We start from the raw sequence: 21,726 nt of genomic DNA, 5'->3' as shown, positions 1-21,726 counted from the left end.
ATCGAATTTCATTTTCATGAGATAAAAATCATGAAAACAAAATACCGAATGGCAGATTTTTCCCAGGGCAGGTAAACCTGCCCGACATGTCCTTTTCTACACTGTAGTGTGATCCTGGAGTTGTTATTTATAGTTAGGGGTGGTGTGGGGGGTATGAGTGGTGTAGCATTCCACCTAGTTGGGTTTTATTTACAGACAAGGTAGATGTTATGGCAGCAACTGGAAGAATCAGAAGAAGTTGAAAATTGAGCTAGAAGGGAAAATACTGGAACAGATTAACAGCTTCAAGTATCTGGAAGGGTAGTTGAGGAGAAGGGAAGCCTGAATGAGGAGGTCAAAGCCAGAATCAGGGGGCTGCACCCAATTGGCACAGAGTGTCAGACATTGTGTGTCATGTAAGAATGCCAAAGAAGCTTTAAAGAAAGATTTACAAAACAATAGCATGACCAGTACTTTTGTATGGCACAAAAACCTGGGCAATAAAAGCAGAGCTGTTGTTGACTCTAGAAGTGATGGAGATGAAATGCTTAAGATAGGTGATAGGTTGCACACAGTGAGACAGATGAAGAAATGATGACATTAGAGCAGAAGCTAGAGTAGTTACAGTTGCAGAAAACTTCAAAAAGAGCAAATTACAATAATGTGGGCAGATGTGCAGGAAAGCAGTAGATGAGTTGGTAAAGAAGATTTGAAAGAGACAGAAAGAAGGCAAGATGAAATGAACACATATAGCAAAGAGATGCATGAGGGAAGACCTGCAACAGTCAGGCATGACTTTTAAAGAAAATAGGAGAGTGCCACTGAATCACCAGATGTGGGAACAATTTATAAGACATCATGAAGAAAAATAGGAAAGGAAGGTTGGTGATGATGATAATGAAGATGATGATCAGCCATCCACTACAAAATTACCAATTTAACTCCAAGGTCATCATACAGTTGAGAAAATGACAGTACTTTGGTACTGACAAATCGCAAACAGTTTCCTTTTTCTTTTATCTAAATACAAGAGTAAATAGGACAGGTAGGTTTGTTGTACCCAGCTGCTTTTTACTTAGAAGTATTGACACTTTTTTGTAAAAGTATGTCATTCTCTAATGCTAAATGAATAAAAGATGGCTGACACCCCCCCCACACACACAAACACACATAAGCACATGATACATAAAAGCAAAAAAAAAAAAAAAAGACTGAGAAATAATGGAATAATCAGGGTTTTTTTGTTTCTACAATAATGTCCATAACGTTTTATTTTCCAAAACTTTTACCCCATACATGAGCCAGGCACTAAACAGGTGTTAGAGAACTAATTCTGGCAGAGTACAAATACACACATGTATACACACACGCGCACACACACACACACACACACACACACACACACACACACACACACACACACACACACACACACACACACACGCACACAAACACAACTGCATACGCACATGTATACTAATTCTCTGTCTCTCTCACACACCAGCAGTCTGATAGATTGCTAGTTCCCCTGCAGTACATCTTTGAAATGCGTGAGAAAACAAGATCATTCCCCATAATATCCACAGAGACACTTAGAGCACATGCATATTCTGCTCAGCAGGCTCTCCAGGTGGGAACTAAATGAGAGAATTGTGCAGGGTGTAGTAGCAACTTGAGTGGTTATTAGTACAACATTCTAGGTAAGTGAATGGCAGGCCATGTTCCAAATGGTGTATCAGAATATCTTTTTCATTGACAAATGAAACTTCAGGTTTAATGAATCAACCAAGTTTAAAGTACAGTTTTTGCATGACATTATGCTATTATAATGTGTTCAGTTTAGATCTCTGCTTTTCTGCCTGCCCTTCCTGCTCATTTCGTCTTGACTTGATAGTTTCTGTCCCCATTCTTTGTTTCTTTTGCTTTCCCCAGATACTACATGTTTCTCTTTAGTTTTTAATGCCACTTTCTTTAAGAACTGTATTTTCTAATTTTAGAAGTTGTTTCACACAAAGGTTTGTTGCTTCTTTGATGGATGTTTTCATGCATCTTCATTGCTCTTCTAGATTTTTTTCCAAACTGTATGCCAGAGCTTTTCAGGCACGGTATTTCATTTTGATGAAAGTCTCATTCTGAAGTCTAGAGTCTTCATACTGACTGGCTGGACCTGATAGCTAAAATGGTGGTGAATCACATTTGGTCCAGAGTAATTGTACACTTCCAGATTTGCAGGTTACTTCCTTGGCTTGTATGCTACAAAATGCACTGACATATTCTGGAATGGATAATTCCATTTCTCAGAACACAGTGATGTCCTACTTTGGTATGTATAGCTTTGTGTAGCATGTGAGGCATAAACTTCAGACTGACCTAAAACAGTGCATTTCTAGAGAAGCATAAACACTGGAAGCATCATTCTTTGCATGTTACTTTCTCTGGTTGTATACTACAGAACAGCAATCACATATTCTCTTTAGATAATTCAGTTTCTCTGAATATGGTGATATACTCCTTTGCCATACATAGCCTATGAGACACAAATTCCAGACTGACTTGAAAAATTTCTGAGAGCTATAACCACTTGGAGTGTTATCTTTTGCATGTAACTTTCATTGATACATTGCAATAAAATAGCACTCACATATTCTGCTTCGGGTAATTCCTTTTCTCAAAAGATAACATATGACATACTTTGCTATGTATAGCTACGTATTAGCCTTCAGGACATGGACTACAGATTAACCGGAAATTGTAACTCTGGAGAACCATAAACACTAGAAGGATTCTCATTTGTAGGCTTCCTCCTTGAATTGTATACTATAAAACAGCACTCATATCTTCTGGTTAACACAATTCCCTGTCTCAGAAGAGGGTGTTGTTCTACTTTGCTATGCATAGTTTTGAATAGCATTTGGTGTATAGACTGCAGGAAGACCTGAAACTGTGAATTTCTCTAGAAGTATAAAAGCTAGAAAAGTTATCCTCTGAAACATTATCCTGCAAACCTAATTCTTCACTATCAAACTGCCATCTGTGTAACAGCTTTCCATGGAGTGTCATGATCATTGTTCATTTAATCATTTGATCGGTCGATCATTCTGTGATCCATCCTTCCATTAATCTATTTATGATCAACATCTGCTGTATTCAGTTCATCATAGTGGAAACTCAAACCTGTCCTTGCAAGCAGTGAGTTCAAGGTAGGTACCAGTACTGGACTAGATATCATTTCATTGTAGGGTGTGGATAAATGCAAGACACTATTAAATTCCATACAGACACCGGAAAGGTATACAAACTCTGCACAGAAGCATACAAACAACAACTTAAATATCAATATTTCTTCACAACTTGCAACTATAAGCTAATATTTAAAAATGGAATATGTCATACATGCCAAAATGTGTTTTCCATTAAAATATTCCTGCTTCACGAATCTGTAGGTTCCTTTATTTTCAGTGATTTCTTTCAGTAATATGGAGAGAAAATAAACTTATCTTGGCAATTGGGGGGGGGACACTCAAATATTTAGACATATGCTAAACATAAAATAAACAGTGGCTCCCTGTATTACTATAAAAACATAGAACCAAAAACTAGAGAAGTAACATCATCTGCCAAAAACATTGTAGATCAATTTCATATCTAGTGCTTTCATCAGTAACAACTTTTTCAGAATCTGAAGTAAGAAAAACATACTACGCCTTCTTTTAAAAACTATAAAGAACCAATCACATCTTCAGAAGCAAAACATGTGCATCATTTTACTCTTAATAAAAAAATTTCATTCAAAAACCTAATAAAGAGGCATTAATCAGTTAAAAACACATTGAATGATTTCTTACAAAACAAAATATCTAAAAAAAAAAAACTTTATTTATTGGTCTTCATAAGGCTGTAAAAACCACTAAGAGATGTAGAAAAACATTTTAGAAAAATTTTAACTGTGGTGGCAATTAGAGTTAGATGCCGACATTCTGTCAGGAGCTAATGAAAAATTAGTCATTTGACCTTAAGTGCAGCTAGGTTATGATGGGCATTTGCCCAAAGTTTTTTTTCAGATATATTTTTAAACTGGCTAATGCCTATTATTAGAATTTTGAACTGAATTTCTTTATTAAGAATAAAATTACGCACATGTTTTGTTTCTCAAGATGTGATTGGTTCTTGATAGATTTTAAAAGCAACTGTGGCATGTCCTTTTACTTCAGATTCTGAAGAAGTCATTGTTATTGTCAAAAGCATTAGATATGAAGTTGTGTTTTGTGAAATAAAAATGGATGATCTACAACGTTTTTGCCAGTTGACATTACATCTTTCATTTTTGGTTCTTGTTTTTTCAACAAAAAGAATCCTGCTCTTTGGTGGTTACTATAAAAGCATAAATATATTGGATTTATCTATAGTGTTAAACTAATGCATGTTTTACTCCCTGTCTCTCTCTGTCACACACACACACACACACACACACACACACACACACACACACACACACACACACACACACACACACACACAAAGTCTGCCTTTTACAAAATGGTGTTTTCTGTAGCATTTGGTACAAAAGAATGCGAGTAATGTGACAGTCCTTCCTTTTGTCCATTCACAATAAGCAAGCTCATAAACACCTAAGAATGATGTCCTGAAAAGGCTTGATGCTATGAACTGGAGTCACAAATCCCTATTTCAAGTCATTCGTCACCCTTTCTGATTTTACGCAAAAGGTAGGACAGATACAACAAGTTTGGTAACTACTGGAGAACATTTTGGTTACCCTCCAATGAACTTTGATTTGTTGGGTATGTCATTCATCAGATGACTGCACTCAGATACCCCTAATCCTATTTTTCTAACCTTACCTCTCCATTTCCATCCTATTTTGGTAACCCGCCAATGAGTTTGATTTGTTGTGCATGTCATTCATCAGAATTGCACATACGGTTTCTATGACTGCACTCAGATCCCCTAATCCTGTTTTTGTAACCTTACCTCTCCATGTCCATTCTGGGGCGGCCACGGTGGTGCAGTGGTTAGCATTGCCACCTCACAGCAAGAGGTTCTCCGGTTCGATCCTCGGCTGGGGTGCCTTCTGTGTGGAGTCTGCATGTCCTCCCTGTGGTCGCGTGGGTTTCCTCCGGGTGCTCCAGTTTCCTCCCACATCCCAAAGACATGCTGCAGGTGGATTGGACACTCTAAATTGGCCCTAGGTGTGCGTGTGAGTGTGCCTTCTGTGGAAGGTTGGGCACCGGGCTGGCAACTCGACACCGTAAAACTCCACTGCCAATTAATGTGCGGACAAGGTGATCCGCTGTGGCGACCCCTAACTGGGAAAAAGCCGAAAGAAGAAGAAGAAGACCTCTCCATGTCCATTCTAGTTCAACTGTGAATACATTTGTCTGTTCTTGTCTGCTAACTGCACACTATGGCAGCTTTTTTTTAATTCATTATGTTTTGCTTTTCCTAACTGCCTTCATTTTTATACTAGAACTTTCTTCCATACACTTGAAACAGCTATATGCTGGAGGCTTTCTTTTTCCCTTGTTTAGATGATTTTTAATTTTTGATGGTACTCCAGTCGACTTTTTATCTGTTTGTAGCCTCTTATGTATATGGTATGCAGATAGTTTATCTCTTTCTAGTCTCACACATTTTCCTAAGAACTAGCAAGGACACATCTACAAGATTTGCTGTTGACATTTGTTGGTGTTTGACATTTCAGCAACATGTAATTATTTGCCAAAACCGCTGAGTGGTGATGCTGAACAATCTTTACTGATCCCTTCCGGATCCTGTGGATGAGACATTAAACCAATAGGTTCATAGGTTCATAGGTTGGTACTAGGCTATCGGCCCTAGGGCCTATAAAAGTCTAGCCATAACAATTCCTGGCCTATAAAAGCCTAGCCATAACAATTCCCTGGCTATTTCTTCCCACACTATTTACTTCCCAGGACCCCTGTCTAGCAGGGCAACTGACATGATCCCTGGGATGAATTTCCTTTCTCCCATCCAATCATCAAGGTTCCTTTTGAAGAGGGCCAAAGAGGCACTCTGCTTGACATGTATGGGCAGTCTATTCCAGAGTCTGGGGAGTCTCTGGGTCAGGAACCTATCCCTCCAGCATGTTTTGTTTATTATGATGACAAGGTTTAGATCCCTGGAGTGTGTGGCTCTGAGGGATTGGGATTTCTTTAAGTGTAGCATGTCCAACAGCTCTGGGTTTGACATGGCCTTGTATGTTAAGCAGAGATTGCCTCTGAGTAGACGCTATGTGACAGAGTATAGCTGGAGATTTTTAAGGTGCTCAGCCTAGGGCATCTGCTTTAGGCCTGTGATTCTTTTGGTGAGGTATTTCTGTGGCCTTTACAATTGTTGCATATATCTTGAGAGGTACATTCCACACGGGGCATTGTATTCTGTAATGGGTCTAATGAGGGATGAGTACAGTGGGACAATGACCTCCTTTTTTCTGGATGAAAAGGCCTTAGTGATGAGGTGTGCCACATAGAAGGATTTCCTGACTGTTGTGGTGATGTGGTTATTGAAGGTGAGACCACTGTCCACCTGTGTTCCTGAGTCTCTTATCACACTTTCAGTGTTTAGTGTACTGCCACTTATGTGGTAATTCATGGGTACATGTTTTTTCCCAAAAGGGATAACTATACATTTCTTGGCATTGAGCTTGAGCCCATGGCTCTGGCACCAGTCATCTGTTTCTGTAAGGCCCTTTTGTAGAGTATATTCAATAATGGCTCCCAGTTTGCAGTCATCTGCGAACTTTGTTAGCCAGAGTCCCTTGGTGTTGGCCTGTACTTCAGAGAAGTAGATGCCAAACAAGAGCGGTCCCAGGAATAAACCCTGAGGTACTCCACTTGTCACTTGTCTGCAGCTGGATTTGGAGTTGGCTACTTTTACAGTGTGGGTTCTGTCAGTAAGCCAGTTGGCAACCCATCGAGTGACATAGGGATTGATGCCCAGCTTAGTAAATCTATCTATGATTCCAGAGTGGGGGATGGTATCAAAGGCCTTGGCAAGGTCCAGATAGGCTGTGTGGATCGCCTTACCCTCGTCCACGGCTCTGGAGACTGATTTGAAGAAGTGAATCAGGTTCAGGAGACAAGATCGCCCTTCATGAACCCAAACTGGGTGGGTTCCAGTGTCTGAAGGTTGCCAATGTCTTTGTTTTTAAGTTCCATGATAATACGTTCCATGGCCTTGCAGATCAGGCTCACTAGACTGATGGGGCAGTAGTTCCCAGGATCCGAGGTGGATCCCCCCTTGTGGAGTGGGATAACTGTAGCTGTGCGCCACTCAATGGGCACGAAACCTGAGGTGAGGCTATGATTAAACGTGACACTTAGGTGAGGTGCCATTTCACTTTGTAGTTCATGTAATACAGGATGTCATCTGGTCCCATGGATGCTGTATTTTTAGCTTTGGAGAGTGCGTTTTTTACCTGTGTGGCCGTTATTATCGGAATTTGGCAATCTTCCGGTATTGAGATGGGCTGTTTAGGGGGTGAGAAGGGGTGAAGTTGGCACTGAATTGATCTGCCAGGATATTGGCAATATCCTTGGGATCAGTATATTTAATGCCATTCTGTTGTAGCTCAGAGCAGATCTGAGCATTGCCATTTAGATTCTTGACATAGTTATAGAATGCTATGTGGTTGTCTTTGGAATCTTTGGCAATTTTATTTTCATAACTAGCTTTGAAGTATTTTATGAGGGATCACAGCTTCTTACTGAGGCTGGTAAGGGAGTTTTTTGCATCCTGGGATTTTCCTCTTTTCTGTAATAGTTTCTTCCTTTTGTTGTAAAGTTTGTTTATGGCAGGGGACCACCAGATTGGCTTCCTTTTTTTGGAGGAGAGCATCTTGGTTCTATTTGGGATGGCACGATTCATGCATGAGTGGATGTGCTCGTACAGTGCCTTACTGTAGGATTCAGCCGTCGATCTTTCAGTTCCCATCTACATGGATGTAATGAAGTTTGTCACTTCTGATTTGAGTAGCATGAAGTTGGCTTTGGAGAAGTTTTTTTATGGAGGTTTCCTTACTGGGGGGTGAGGGTGGGATGTGGATGTTGGGGTGATTAGCTTATGGTCAGACCTGACCAACGAGGGGGTGAGCATAGGTGTGGAGCATCAATTTCCCATGTTGGTAATAACCAGGTCTAGGATATTGGAGCCCCTGGTGGGACTATGGATTAGTTGATCCAGGGCATTAAAATTTATGAATTCCAAGAACCGTTGGGCAAAGGTGTTGGTACCCGAGTAGTTTTCCCAGTTAATGGCAGAGTAGTTGAAATCACCCAGTATTAGGGTGTGTGGTTGTATCTTAATATTTTCCAGTATATTTAGAAAGGTGTAGTGAGAATCTTGGGGCATGGTGGGGGATCTGTAGCAAGCTACAATTTAGATTGCAGTCTTACCCAGTGTAAGATGTCCCATCCGTTTGAGTTGGTAGAAGCTCAGGTGGATGCAAAAGATCTGACAGGACCTAATGAAAAGAAAAGGGGAAGTTCTCTGATGCTTTCACCAAATTTCCCCTAGTGGTATAAATGCTACCTTGGGTGGGGGGGGGTCACATGAAAAAGAGACCACTAGCCTAGTGGAAGTAACCCTGTCAACAAAGGGTATATACAATAAATAAATAAAAAATAAAGAAAAAAAAATCATTTTACTTTTGATTAATGGTGTTGTCTTTCTTGACCATCCATGCATCTTTCAGGTCTAAAAAGTTGATGCTACCCCTGCTGACTACTGCAGGAGTGGAGCTCTAGGTAGTAATGCTGGCATTCAGAGTGCACAATTAGATGACCAAATAGTATGACTGAGTGGTTGATGAAAAGTTTTCTTATTATATGCCATTTTGTGGAACTAATCATTTCAAAATTGCAAACTGTGAGCTGAGCAATCATGACTAAAATTTGTACAGTCCTTCAAAAATGTAGCTGTAGTTCTCATTAAAAAAGAAAGAAAAAAAACTAAAACAAGAAAACTGTTAAGTTTTCTTTTTTTTTTCTTTTTCTTTTTTTTTCTTTTTTTTTGTGTTTGTGGGCAGGAACAGCACTTCCTGTCCCCACTGCCCCCTTATGGAGGACTACAGACCTTCACTGACTTAAATAATCATTTCCAAAGCCATCGTAGCTCAGACTAAAGAATAGCCTTCAACTTGCAGTAGTGACAGGTAAAAAGATTTTTATTTTTTGGACAAAGTCTTTGTTTGACTGACCATGTTCAGAATCAAACTAAAAAAACATATGTCATAAAACACATTGTTCATAGTTTCACCAAATTAAAAGACAACCCAGGTTTACTATCCTTGGGGTTATAGCATATAATTACCATATAATTTCCCAGTTGCTTACCAAGGGCTAGCCCTGATTAATCAGCATAATGCAGGTTGGTAATCCTTTCAGCAGTCAGGCATGCTGTGGTGCACAAATGTGTACACATATGCCCAGCAATGGACTCAGTAAACACTTGTGGCTATGACCAGATGGGACTAGGCAGCAAAAACAAGTAAGATATAGTGCACCAAATGTTCCTTTGAGTTCCTCTTCAGCTCACTGCCAAATGCACTTCTTGTCTTTAGAATCAGAGATTGACACAATGACAGGAAACATCAAGCAGAGCAAAACTGTCTGGGAAGAATTGAAAAGGACAGACACTCAATACTCAGTAGAGCTAGCACCACATCAAAATGTGAATACTATTTCTGTTAATTCTTCTGAAAGTTTTATGGACCAAAAAAAGCAACATACAGTCAGAAACTGAAATCCATAGCAAAATAAAAAAATGAAATATTTATCAGTCTAGTATTTTTTTGTAATTACCTTTTAGATATCTTTCAGTTATAGAACCATCCAAAAAAAATTAAAGCAAACAGAGATGTAAATCCATATTTAACAAAAAGTAATAAAACAGTTGAAATCTATGCCCTGAATGTGCCAATGAAAACATGTCAAATATAATTCTATTTTATGCATCTGTTTCAGTTGTCGAATCTTTCAAGACACATTATATGTTATCTGGATTAACTAGTGACAAGATGTACAGTGTTCACATGACGGCATCCACATCTGCAGGAGAAGGACCAAGTGGAAAAAAGAAACACTTCAGAACTGGTATGTTTTGATAAGTTTGTTTCCTGATGCTGTTATGTTTATTAGTCTATTTTATTAACATTGTGTATGTTCACTTTTGCATATATAATAAGAACAACACAACAGAGTTTAGTTTTGGGTTAATATCTAAGAATCTGTTTGTAATCTTTAGGTTTTGCATGGTCTCTGTAATCATCTTAGAATTAATCAGCTGATCTACATTTATGGTGTGGTTTAATCACAAGGAGAAAGCCTGAGTGATTAAACAAAGAAACTGTGGGTTAATCCTGTGATTCCCACATCCAGTCATGGGTTATTGCTATCAAACAATGACAATATTTAAGAAAGAAATTGCTTACCTATCTTAAATGATGCATTTGTATAACTGTGCTTCCTCCCTCTTTCTTTGATTTTTACCTGATATATTGCATGTTCATGTTGTACATATGTAATATTTACATAGTTCATCAATACAGTGCTAGAGAGCTGCTGAGGGCGATAACATTCTTGTATCACTTTGCCTCTCAGTCGGTGTCATTTTTTTTAACTATGAGTGGAAGGGCAAGCACATGAGAAAAGCGAGGGGCATTCTGCTAAAGTCTGCATAGTTGAGAAGTAAGTTCAAAAACATTACAGATTGTTGTATTAGTAGTACTCTACCTTTCAAATGTCTACAGGTTTGCAGAATGTCCAGATTTTTTTTTTGTACTATATTGATGTGTCTTTCAATGTATTTCGGGATATTGTTTTCCCTAACACATCCTAATAGAAAGAATGGGTGTTCAATTCTAGTTTAATGACCTGAATTCTTTCATTTAGGACATGCTCAATTTACAATAGCATGCTGGTTGGGGTGTCCAATCAGCACGCATATTTTGGAATACCAAAGATCTTTTATTGAATAATAACAATTTTTTGTAGATATATTGACATTATTGAAAGTCTGACTGAGTAGGTACCCATTTTTAGTCGGGGCCTGGGAGAAAAGCTCCTAAGTATTATAAAAACCTTTTAAGAACAATAGTTTTACAAGCTTCAAAAAAAATACAAAAACATTTACACTTTAAATAATTATACCAAATTTGACATAATGTGACATGTTTAAAGAAAATTTAGCCAGTTTAGTCAAATTAAATGTAAGTTAGTATAATATGATTGTAATGGGAAGTGACACGTTAAAATGTGTTATAGAATATTTATATAGAAAGTCAGGGAGAGAAATTGATTGAAGTCAGGAAATGGGTAAAGAAGTGGGAACAAGTAGGTGTAAGGTATGAAGAGATTCTAATTTATATTTAGGGATGTAGTTTATTCTGGGGTTGCGAAAGAAGAGAGTCACATTTTGCTTAGGAGGTTTTTCAGAAGGATAGATGGGAGGGTATTAACTTAAATGGATATAGATGAGGAGTTCCAGGTCTTAGCAACATATGAGTAAAGACCATGTCCAGCAGATTTGTTAGGTTTGTGGACAGAGAAAAGTTTTTGGTTATTGAATTGTAATGTGAGTGTGAACATAGTTGTGTAGAGTGGTATTTCGTGCTGGAAAAGCAGATGGATGTTGGATAATTTTATGTGTGGTAAGAAGATGTGTATATGTCAATGAATGGGGTAGTTCCAACCAATTTAGGCCTTTTTGTGCTATACAATAGTGAGTTCTGAAAGGGGTGTTTGCTGCACATTTTGCAACTTTATTACATCATTGCTCAAGTTTTCATTTTTGTGATGCCTGGAATTTAGTAAGAGGAGGGAAGACCACAAAGTAGTGAGTGGAGGATGTAAGTAGTGGCAAGTAAGGTTTTAATGTTTTTTGGCTCCATAAAACATCCCTAGTTTTTGATGAGTCTTTTTATGCAATTTTCTATATGCAGGTAAAATTTAAGATTATCTTCCCTATCATCCCTAATAATTTCTTATGAGAAGTTATTTCAGTGCTCACATTCTCAAGAGGATTTTTTTCATGAATGAGGAATTTGGGGGGAAAACTGGGAGTTTGTTTCTTTGTGTGTGTGTGTGTGTGTGTGTGTGTGTGTGTGTGTGTGTGTGTGTGTGTGTGTGTGTGTGTGTGTATTAAGCATGAATTGTGAGTTATAAAGCTATGTTGCAGTGGCTATTAAAGCTTCCTTTATATATATATTTTTTTTGGGGGGGATGTAACAGGTTGTCTTATGTACATATGAGTGTGGAGTCATCTGCACATTTTACTATGGAGGCTTGTTGTCTGGATGTGTGGAGGGTGTTGGTGAGAATGTTAAAGAGGAAGGGATGAAGGATAGAGCCTTGAGGTATACCAGTACTGACTGGGAGGTATGGACAGAGTGTGGAATGCCATTTTACTGACTAATACTTCATTGGGCAAGTAGCTTTCCAACCATGCAAGTGTGTGTTGAGATAGATGTAGTAAGGACATTTGAAGTAGGAAGTAGAAGTTTGCTGTGAAAAAACTGTGTTGAATGCTTTGAACAAGTCTAGCAATTGCTGTTATCTCTAGTTTATTGACAGTATCTGTAAAGGTGAGAAGTACTATGTTAGTATTGTGGGAGGTACGGAAACTGTGTTGTATGGGGGAATGGGAGTTTTCCAGCAGGAGATAGTTGAGCAATTGTTTTTAAATTCATTTTTCAAGGATTTTATTTTTTTGGGGGGGGGGGGTAAGATTACTATAGGTCAAAGTTAGTGATGTCTTTGAATTTCCTCCTAACAAGTAAATACATTATGAAAATATTCAAATATATTGAATGCTGTACTTATCTAGTCTACAATCATAAGTTGCTAAAGGTTTTGCTAATGAAATCGTTTTTCTGCTGAGCTTGAAAAAACATACTTGTATATATTGCATTAATCATAAAAATAAACAATTTTACATTGTGGAATTTGCAAGTGACTGAAGTTTCACATTACCAGGCTGTAGCAGGAACCCCTTCATGAATGGAACTAGTCACCTGAAGAGGAAAGAACTACATTTCTGAGGTAATTCATGGCATAATCATGCACAGATATCTAAAGAAATAGCTTTGCTTAAAAGGTGATTTCTAAAAATATCTTTCTTGTGCAATGCATTCAGTCAAAGAATGTCAGGGTCAAAATCTGATGCCTCCTTCAGATACTTGAAGACATGAGGTTCAAACCTGTGAACCAATCCAATAGCCCCAAGACATGGAACAGATAGTGAACAAAGAAGGATACAAAACTGTCCTCTGAGGTGCCAAACAAGAAGAGAGAAAGGGTCTAAGAGACTAATACTGAGAACAAATATCTGAAACATGTCCATAAACATACCATCTAATAATAAATAATTCATAAATATTGCAATTATAGGTTTATAGGTTTATACACAAGTACAAGGCTAGCTGTCCTTGTGGGACATTTTAAGCCTAGACAGTTTTACCTTCGGTACTTGAATTAACATAGCCCATCTGATGTTAGACTGGCACTACCTATCCTCTGGTCAATAATTATATGTTGCCCCTAGTGGGAATAACTGCTCTCATACCATAGATAATTTTAGGAAGCCCATGCATGCAATAGAGCATTTAGGAGATAACTCTTTCCATTAGTAGTACAGGGTAGAATTGAGGGTAAATTGTTCTGTTTCTCATCCACAAAACTAAGTTGTGCTTTAATATGGACAAGGATGAGCTTTATTTTACGTGGATGGGAAGTCTGCTCCAGAGTAGTGGTATCCTCTGAGAGATATACCTGTCCCTCCAAACCAGTCTGTTGATGCTGCAGATGAGGTTTAGATTCCTGGATTGAGTACTCTTGATACCATTTGACTTATTGATATGCAGTAAATCCATCAGTATTGGGTCAAAGGATGACTTGCATGTCATACACAAGTCACCTCTTGGCAGTCTGTAGGATACCAAGTATAGTGACAGGATTTTAAGTCCGCTCATGTAGGACGTATTGCTTAGGCCTTGTATCCTTTTAGCAAGGTATCTCTGTGGGGGTTCCATTTCTTCAATGTGTCTGGACAGATATGTGACAAACAGTACATTATACTCAATGATTGGCCTAATGAGAAGAGTTTTGTTAAAATGCATTTTTCATGCATGCCATTTTACAAAAATTGCAGACATTACCACCCGTTGGCCTAATTCTATAGTTGATCTTATCTTTTCCAACTTTATTTCTGCCTTAACACCTTTATTTTTTCACTGTAAGTGTCTGCCTGACTTGTTTTCACTAGCCACTGTGATGATGTCCACATTAGCAGCACCATTTGCTGGAAAGATTTATAATTCCTTTTGATTGCCATTTCTCTTTTCTAGCAGAAGTGTTTGCTGTCAAAATATTTCAACATTTCACTGAAGACGCCTCTTACTTTCCTGCATAGACAGTCTGTAATTTAAATGAAACCTTCTTCCACTGAAATGAGATTTTAGACTTCTTCCCAAGTGAAGCTATACTACTTTTCTCCACATCAAGTATTTACCAAGTATCTCCATGGCTAAGATTCCTTATACTGTCCTTTATCTTAGACACAGTCTCTAAAAATAAGAAGAACATTTCTTGCTTACCTAAGACACACTTCTAAACCCTTAAATTCTTAAATTTTCATAGCTGTAGACACTCTCCAACAAAGTCAGGTTCAATGCATAGGTTCATAGATTTGTAGGAGATTACTAGGCTAACGGCTTAAGAGCCCTTACAAGCCTAGCCAATATAACTCGATTTTACCCAATATATGGCCGCTAGGAGGAAGATGATGGCATGGATTTGTGCCTATGCATTGAGTATCTTACAGACTGCCCCTGATAAAGATGTGTAGCACCTAAACCCTCATTTAGCAAATGATAAGTACATTACAGGGTTCATCATAATGAATAGCTGCTTAATTCAGTGTTCTGACTTCTATAAGGGCTGTCATGCTGCATGTAATGATTATAAACTATATTGATGTTCTTTTTTATTTTGCACTTTCCCTCCCCTGTTGCTGTTTCTCAACAAACATATATGGTATCAACAGATAGTATATGCAATGAGGAATACATCACCCTTACACTGATGTAAGTAATATAGTCTTTCTGGCAGTCCTACTCCTTCTATTAGATCAACTCTTTTTAGGTGTATAATCTGCAATGGATCTTTATTGATAGGATGCCTGCATGAGACATACCTCTTCCCAGCACCCCATTTCATAGATATATCATCTCAAGGAACGGGTAATCATTCCCCACACCTAGTCTTTGTAGGACCTAAGCTGCTTGTTGATTCTGGGTATTATCTGTGAGGCAGACTCTTGCTCTTGTGTCAATAGACCAGTACAGTAGTGATCTATAGCTGCATGAAGGATTGTAACTGTTCAGGAAGGGAACCATGAACCTGCGTGACAGGTTTAAGTGATTCATTATTAAAGTTTTAAGGTAACCAGGACCGAAGAAGGAAATACCAGCTAAAGAGGGAAAATCCAGTTTTTACCCTTAAAGAAGCCAGATTATTAAAGTAGACACACTGGCAGAGAAATTCATAAGAAAAAGTAAAGAAGATTAAAATCTCCAAAATACAAAAGCAGTAGCCAGAGTGATAGAGCAATAGGTGACAATGTTATTAAAATGGAGGATAATAGCTGACAGCATATAATACACTCACTAGACTAATAACTCTAATAAATGAATGTGGTCTAGCAGTTATACCATTCACAGACCTGTGTTACGAAGAAGAAAATGACATATGGACATGGAAAGCATGTTGGCATATTCCTACCATAAGTTAATAGTCAGCTCTGTAGTGAGGTCCACTGGAAGGAAGGACCATGCTGCACACCAGAGCTGCCTCTTTCACCAATAACTAAGTGTCCTGGATAATTCAGTAAAATAATATCTTGGCTGTTCAGCAAATGATACAAATGGGTGTCATTTCTTTCCTGTAAAATCAACAAAGTGAAGTGTGTTGTGGCCTGTGATATGTCAAAAGCCACATCACTTACAAGAAGCTAAAAAGGTGAGCAAACAAGTACCAAATCTGCCCAAATTCTTGATTTCCCCTGTAATTTTGCTACTTTAGTTGTGCAGAAAAACAAACCTGTGCTCTGATGTGTGACTTTGCAGCAGCTATATAAAGTAATGCATAAATAAGTGAAGGGGTATGTGATGAGTAATATAATTAACAGAATTAAACAGGATGTAAATGACTTTTACACTAAAGTTAGAAATGACTTGTGCGCTGTGGTTATAAATGAGTAATATATAATGGAGTACAGTAAATAGTGTAATGCAAGTAACAAGATGTTAGCATGTTCTATGTTTAACGCTGCCTGGAAACACAGTCTCTAGAAGTTTTCCTACAAGGCAATATAAGTTGACTTATTTTATTGTTCTGTTGTCAATGTCATATGTCAGGCATCTTTAATTTCATTACTTTTTAGTACACAGTAGGAATGAGGTTTGAGAGAGAAAAGCAAATAACCATGGGGTTCCCCGTGTACAAGAGCAGGCAACAGGTTAAGAAGTTTAGAAGCAACACTTTAGTACAGCTTTTTCGAAGTTAGAGCAAGACAGGACAATTTACTGATACAGGTAACATATTTATACTTTTACTGAAAGAGATGAAAGGGACAAGGTACTGAAAGCAGTAATAGTTAGAATGACAGAGGAAGAGCTTAGTATGCCAGATGTTAAAATCATCTCTGCAGCAGATATACTTAGGTGCAAAATAATATGCTATGTTCAGCAAGGACAAGCAAGCAGCAGGAAATAAAAGCCATAGACCTGACACTTGTTGACAGAGTGAATCTCACATAGATGCTGGTAGCTACCTAGGAAGAAGCAGTCATTTAACAACATTATTTGTAATCAGCTGGAATCAAAGGCACATATCTTCCATGTGTGGGAATACCACAGGTGAACTTCTAGAAGTCCAAATTACCCTAAGCAAGTCTAATTACTACTTCATAGCTAACTAGAGAATACCCTCTATGTTCTCTTCTAAACATGATAGCTATCTTCACACACTAACTGAAATTCCAATTAAACCCAAGGCCTTTCTGCTGGGAGACCTCCACCATCCATCAATAAACTCACTGACCTACACTGCCAATGGTCAGAATGCCCAGCACTTCCTTGATATTATAAATGCTAACTCTCTATCATAAAAAGTTAACCATCCTACTAGGAGCCCCAGTATTCTGGATCTGGTCCCCACAAATATGGCCACTTCCTACACAGCTTCATATGTACCATCATGTCTTGTTAAGATAATAATTTAGTGACTTTTTCCTTTAAAAATGGTGGTACTTTCCCTGCAAAAAGCTCTGTGTTTAGGGATTTCTCCAAAGTAAACCTTCTTCATTTACTTGATGACTGAAATCAGTTCTGCTGTAATCCTTCTCTGAAGGATCCAGTTGCTAGAGTTGATACCTATCTGATTTCTACTCCCACTTAAATAGTTGTATTGGTAATGCAGTCCCGATCTGTATCAAATATAATGAGAAGTTTAAAAACAACTCCCTGTGGTGAAATACCCATAAAAATAAATTATATAACAGAGACTGAAACTGCTTAATTGCTGATAAGAGATCTCATTCAACCTACTTTAAGAGTATACTTAAGCAAATTATCAAAGAGCTTAAGGGAACCATTAGGAAGCTCAAAGTTGAGTATGAACTTAAAATAGTTTCTAAAACCAAAAATAACTGCAAGTCTTTATTTAACTATGTCATGAAGTTAAAAACTAACACCCAACAGTGTTCAGAACTAGTCCACAATATTTCTGAGTCCAATTGCTCACCCAAAGGAAATAGCTAATATCCTTGCTAACAAATTTAGTGCACATTTTACTCCACCCACAGTTATAGCTATTCCACAGGTTCCACAATTCCAGCCATCCCATTTAATTATTTTAGAACAAGTTCTGTCAGCCATTTCAAAAACTAAGAGCACTTCATCCATTGACCCTGAAAAACATACCAGGTTGCCTGATTATCAGTGCCAAATATAGCCTTTTACTTAAACTTTTTAATCTAAGACTCTCCACTGATTACATTCCTGAAGTCTAGAAAGCAGCTATTGTAATGCCAATACACAAGGTTGGTCCAATCACAGACCCTGATAACTATAGAACATTAGTATCACTAGCCTCATATGTAAAGCTAAAAAGCATTATCTCGGACTTACTTAATCTGGACATTGAAAATCTCTCAATCCTGGGCTGTCATCAGTTTGGCTTTATGACAGGAAGGTCCTGCCTCTTTAACCTCATTAATTTCTTTGAAAAAGTAACCAAAGCAGTGGATAGTGATCATGCAGTGCATTGAGCATATCTAGACCTGGCCAAGGCCTTTGACCCTATTCCATATGCAAGACTTGTAAATCTGATATAAATCCTTATATTGTGCTAACTGGTTGTCTGACAGAATTCCTGTGGTTAGAGTAGCAGATGCAACTTCTGAAAAAAAAACAGTTCCCATCGGTGTATCACAGGTTTCAGTTTTGGGCCCTCTCCTATTTGGCATATATTTATTTCCCAGACTTTCAGCCCAACACTTCTGACCTATGGTTAACTAAGTCTGCAGATGACTGTGAAATGGGTGATGTTATTTGATCTTCAGCTGACTCACAATTACTCCGAAATGGCTCAGACTATAGTAATAATGGCTGTAAGGACAATGGTCTCAAATTAAATGTAAAAAAAATGTAGCATAGTTCATTTTGGTAAACAAAACTGTTTCACTTACCATATAGGAGATGCACCCCTCCTATCAGACACTTTTGTCAGGTATCTGGTTACTCTTGTTGATAATTCCTTAGAAGTACCTCACAAAGAGGATTACTGGCCTCAAAAAATGCCCTACACTGACCACCTCAAAAAACTCCAGCGTTACTTCGTAGCATATCGCCTACTCCGAGGTGATCTCTGCCTAACATATAAAGCTATGTCAAACCCAGAGCTGTTGGACATGCTACACCTAAAGAAATCCCAATCCCTCCAAGCTACATGCTCTAGGGACCTAAACCTTGTCACCACAATAAACAGGACATGCTGGAGGGATAGATTCCTGTCCCAGAGACTTCCTATACTCTGGAACAAGCTACCCATCTATGTCAAGCAAAGTTCTTCATTAGCACTCTTCAAGAAAAATCTTTATGAGTGGATGGGGAATAGGAAATACACCCCAGGGATCACTTCGGTGTCTCTGCTGGACAGTGGCACAGGAAAATAATTTTCTTGGGTGGTGTAAGCTATGGTACCTTGCTGGCTAGGCTTACGTAGGCCCTTGGGCCGATAGCCTAGTACCTACCTATGAACATATGAACCTATGACCATTATATTTCTACAGTAGTTCAGAAAGCCTTTTATCTGGCCCATCTAATTTCCAAAGGCCTCTTCACTAGATCTAAAGTAGTCTTAATTCCCCTTTATTCTTATCTTGTCAGACCCATTATTGAATATAACACACATTTTGGCATGTATTTATCTGGACGTATTACACAACTTGAGAGACCTCAGAGAGGCAGCCCTTTCTTAGTAGTGAGACTCTTACAGACCCTCCATGGAGATCTATGTCTATACTTTTGTGCCATGAATGATCCAATCCTATTTAATCTCAGATTCCTTCGCAGAACTAATGGCACATCAAATACTTGGTTAAAGAAATCAGACCTTCATCAGCAGATAAATAAGACACATTAGCATGATTTATTTATATCCAGATGTAACCCTCACCTCTGGAACAAACTTCCACTACATATCAAGCAAAATAACACTCTTGCCACCTTGAAAGTAAACCTGTGTAATTGGATGGGCAGCCTCAAATTCTTTTCCAGTCTATCTTGTCTTGCCCTTTTTGAGGCTGGAGGGAAATTTTGAATAGGGTTTTTTGACTAGGCTTGAAATGGTCTGCAGATCTATTTCCTAGTACTTACCTATGAACCTAATACAGACCAGATGTAAGATGAATGCTATCAGCCAAAGTACTTACAGTTACATGATTCAGACAGGATCTCATGTGTTTCAATAAGCTTTCATTACACCAGAGATGGACATCATATCAGTCACATACTGAGCACTGCAACAAGGACATGATGATCAGGTCTATATTAGATAATCAAACTTTCAAAAGTTCGACTGTCATATGGTCGACACCATATGACTGAACATTTAAAAGTTCGAACATCTAATAAAAAAAAATAAACTACACAAATAACCTAAATAAACGTTTTAAGAAGGGGGCAAGCCCCCATGCACCCCCCACACACCCCGCTCTTTCAAATATACCAACTCTGAGGCCGCACGGTGCAGAAAAGGGAAATCTTCTCATTCCATGCTGTATGGAGATCTCCATTAAAATGTTCGAACTTTCAAAAATTCGATCATATGGTGTTGACCATATGACATTTGAACTTTTGAAAGTTTGATTATCTAATATAGACTCAGATGATCTGGGAGAGAACTGCAAAGTCAGACAGCATGGTATGGCAGCTTATACACCCAACATCTGAGTCAAGACTGTTTGTATCTTTAAGAAGACCTTCACAAAGTGATTGATAAGCCTTTGAATAATAGGGCTGCATGAGCAGTCTGTACTCATCTTTAGGCATTGGCAAAATGAAGGGTACACAACATGGCATAATGTAGATCATGGATCTGAACTGGTAATTTATGTCTATCCTAAGACATTGACAAAGTGATGGGCACACAGCATCACAGTCTGAGCTACTTAAGGTTGAATAGGCAGTCTGTACACATCCTGAGTAACAAAGTAAAGGGTGAACACACATGGCAGATTTTGCGCCATGGAGAGGAATGGGAATCTGCAGCCATCCAAAGCAAATGACAAAGTAAAGGGTGCAAAGCATGGCAGCTTGTGGGGATTAGGGAGGGATGTGTCATCTGTATTCACACTAAGTGGGTAACAAAGATCGCAAAGCATGGCAGATTGCACACCTACCATGTGAACCAGGTCTACCTGAATACATAAGAAGACTTACTACAAAATGAAGGGTGCACAGCATGGCACCCTGTGACCTAGGAATGAACAGGCAGTCTGTACCCATCCCTAAAGTGTTGATAAAGGGAAGAGCATACTGCATGGAAGCTTGTTCATCCCAGAAATCAATCAAGTAGTATGCACTATTCTTAAGAGGACTGGGATACAAAATAGTGACAAGTTCATCCTGGAAGCACTGTAGAATATGTCCTGCTTGTGAGGGAGGGGGTTATATAGGGTGTGTGAACATGTGGTTTAGTTGGTGCAACGCAGTGTGTAGCCTAACTGTTAAATGCACAGCTGCCAGTGTACTCATAAGACAATTAAGCAGTGAGTGCTGAGGGATACACTCATAGTGCATGTGCTTGTGTTACAGAGCACTTGCAGGCAGACATGCATATACGTGTGCGCGCGCGTGTGTGTGTGTGTGTGTGTGTATGCATATGTGTTTACTCCACTACATCTCTGATGAAATCCATACTCAGTATGAAGACTAGGCATTGCAGTGAGAGTTGTGTGGGCAGTGCTGTTTACATAATATCTGGCCTACAATTTCGCCATTGCCCATTCCTGCAGAGCATCTCACATTGCTGTCCCATTACAGTATAATACTTTATGCTTCATGTTATTACTGTCAGGGAACGGTGCTCTTTTCTATGAGGCTGTACTAGCAGATGTATAGTCCACATCTACTTGTTGTTGTGACTTTGG

The 21,726-nt window shown here is 38.6% G+C and overlaps 1 protein-coding gene across 1 annotated transcript in view; it reads left to right on the top strand.

The window, feature by feature from the left end:
* Positions 1–11,967, top strand: part of LOC122814203 (interleukin-31 receptor subunit alpha-like) — a 247,493-nt gene extending 235,526 nt beyond the window's left edge. The window contains exons 7-8 of the mRNA XM_044086807.1: positions 9,981–10,109; positions 11,957–11,967. Of these exons, the coding sequence (XP_043942742.1) occupies positions 9,981–10,109; positions 11,957–11,967 (140 nt within the window). The remainder of the gene's footprint in view (positions 1–9,980; positions 10,110–11,956) is intronic.
* The last annotated feature ends 9,759 nt before the right edge of the window (positions 11,968–21,726 follow it).

Source organism: Protopterus annectens, chromosome 10.part0, assembly GCF_019279795.1.
Source record: "Protopterus annectens isolate FY-2018-M chromosome 10.part0, PAN1.0, whole genome shotgun sequence".
Taxonomy (NCBI): Eukaryota; Metazoa; Chordata; order Ceratodontiformes; family Protopteridae; genus Protopterus; species Protopterus annectens.
The sequence above is the reverse complement of the archived record's forward strand: the minus strand, read 5'-3'. Positions and strand labels throughout refer to the sequence as shown.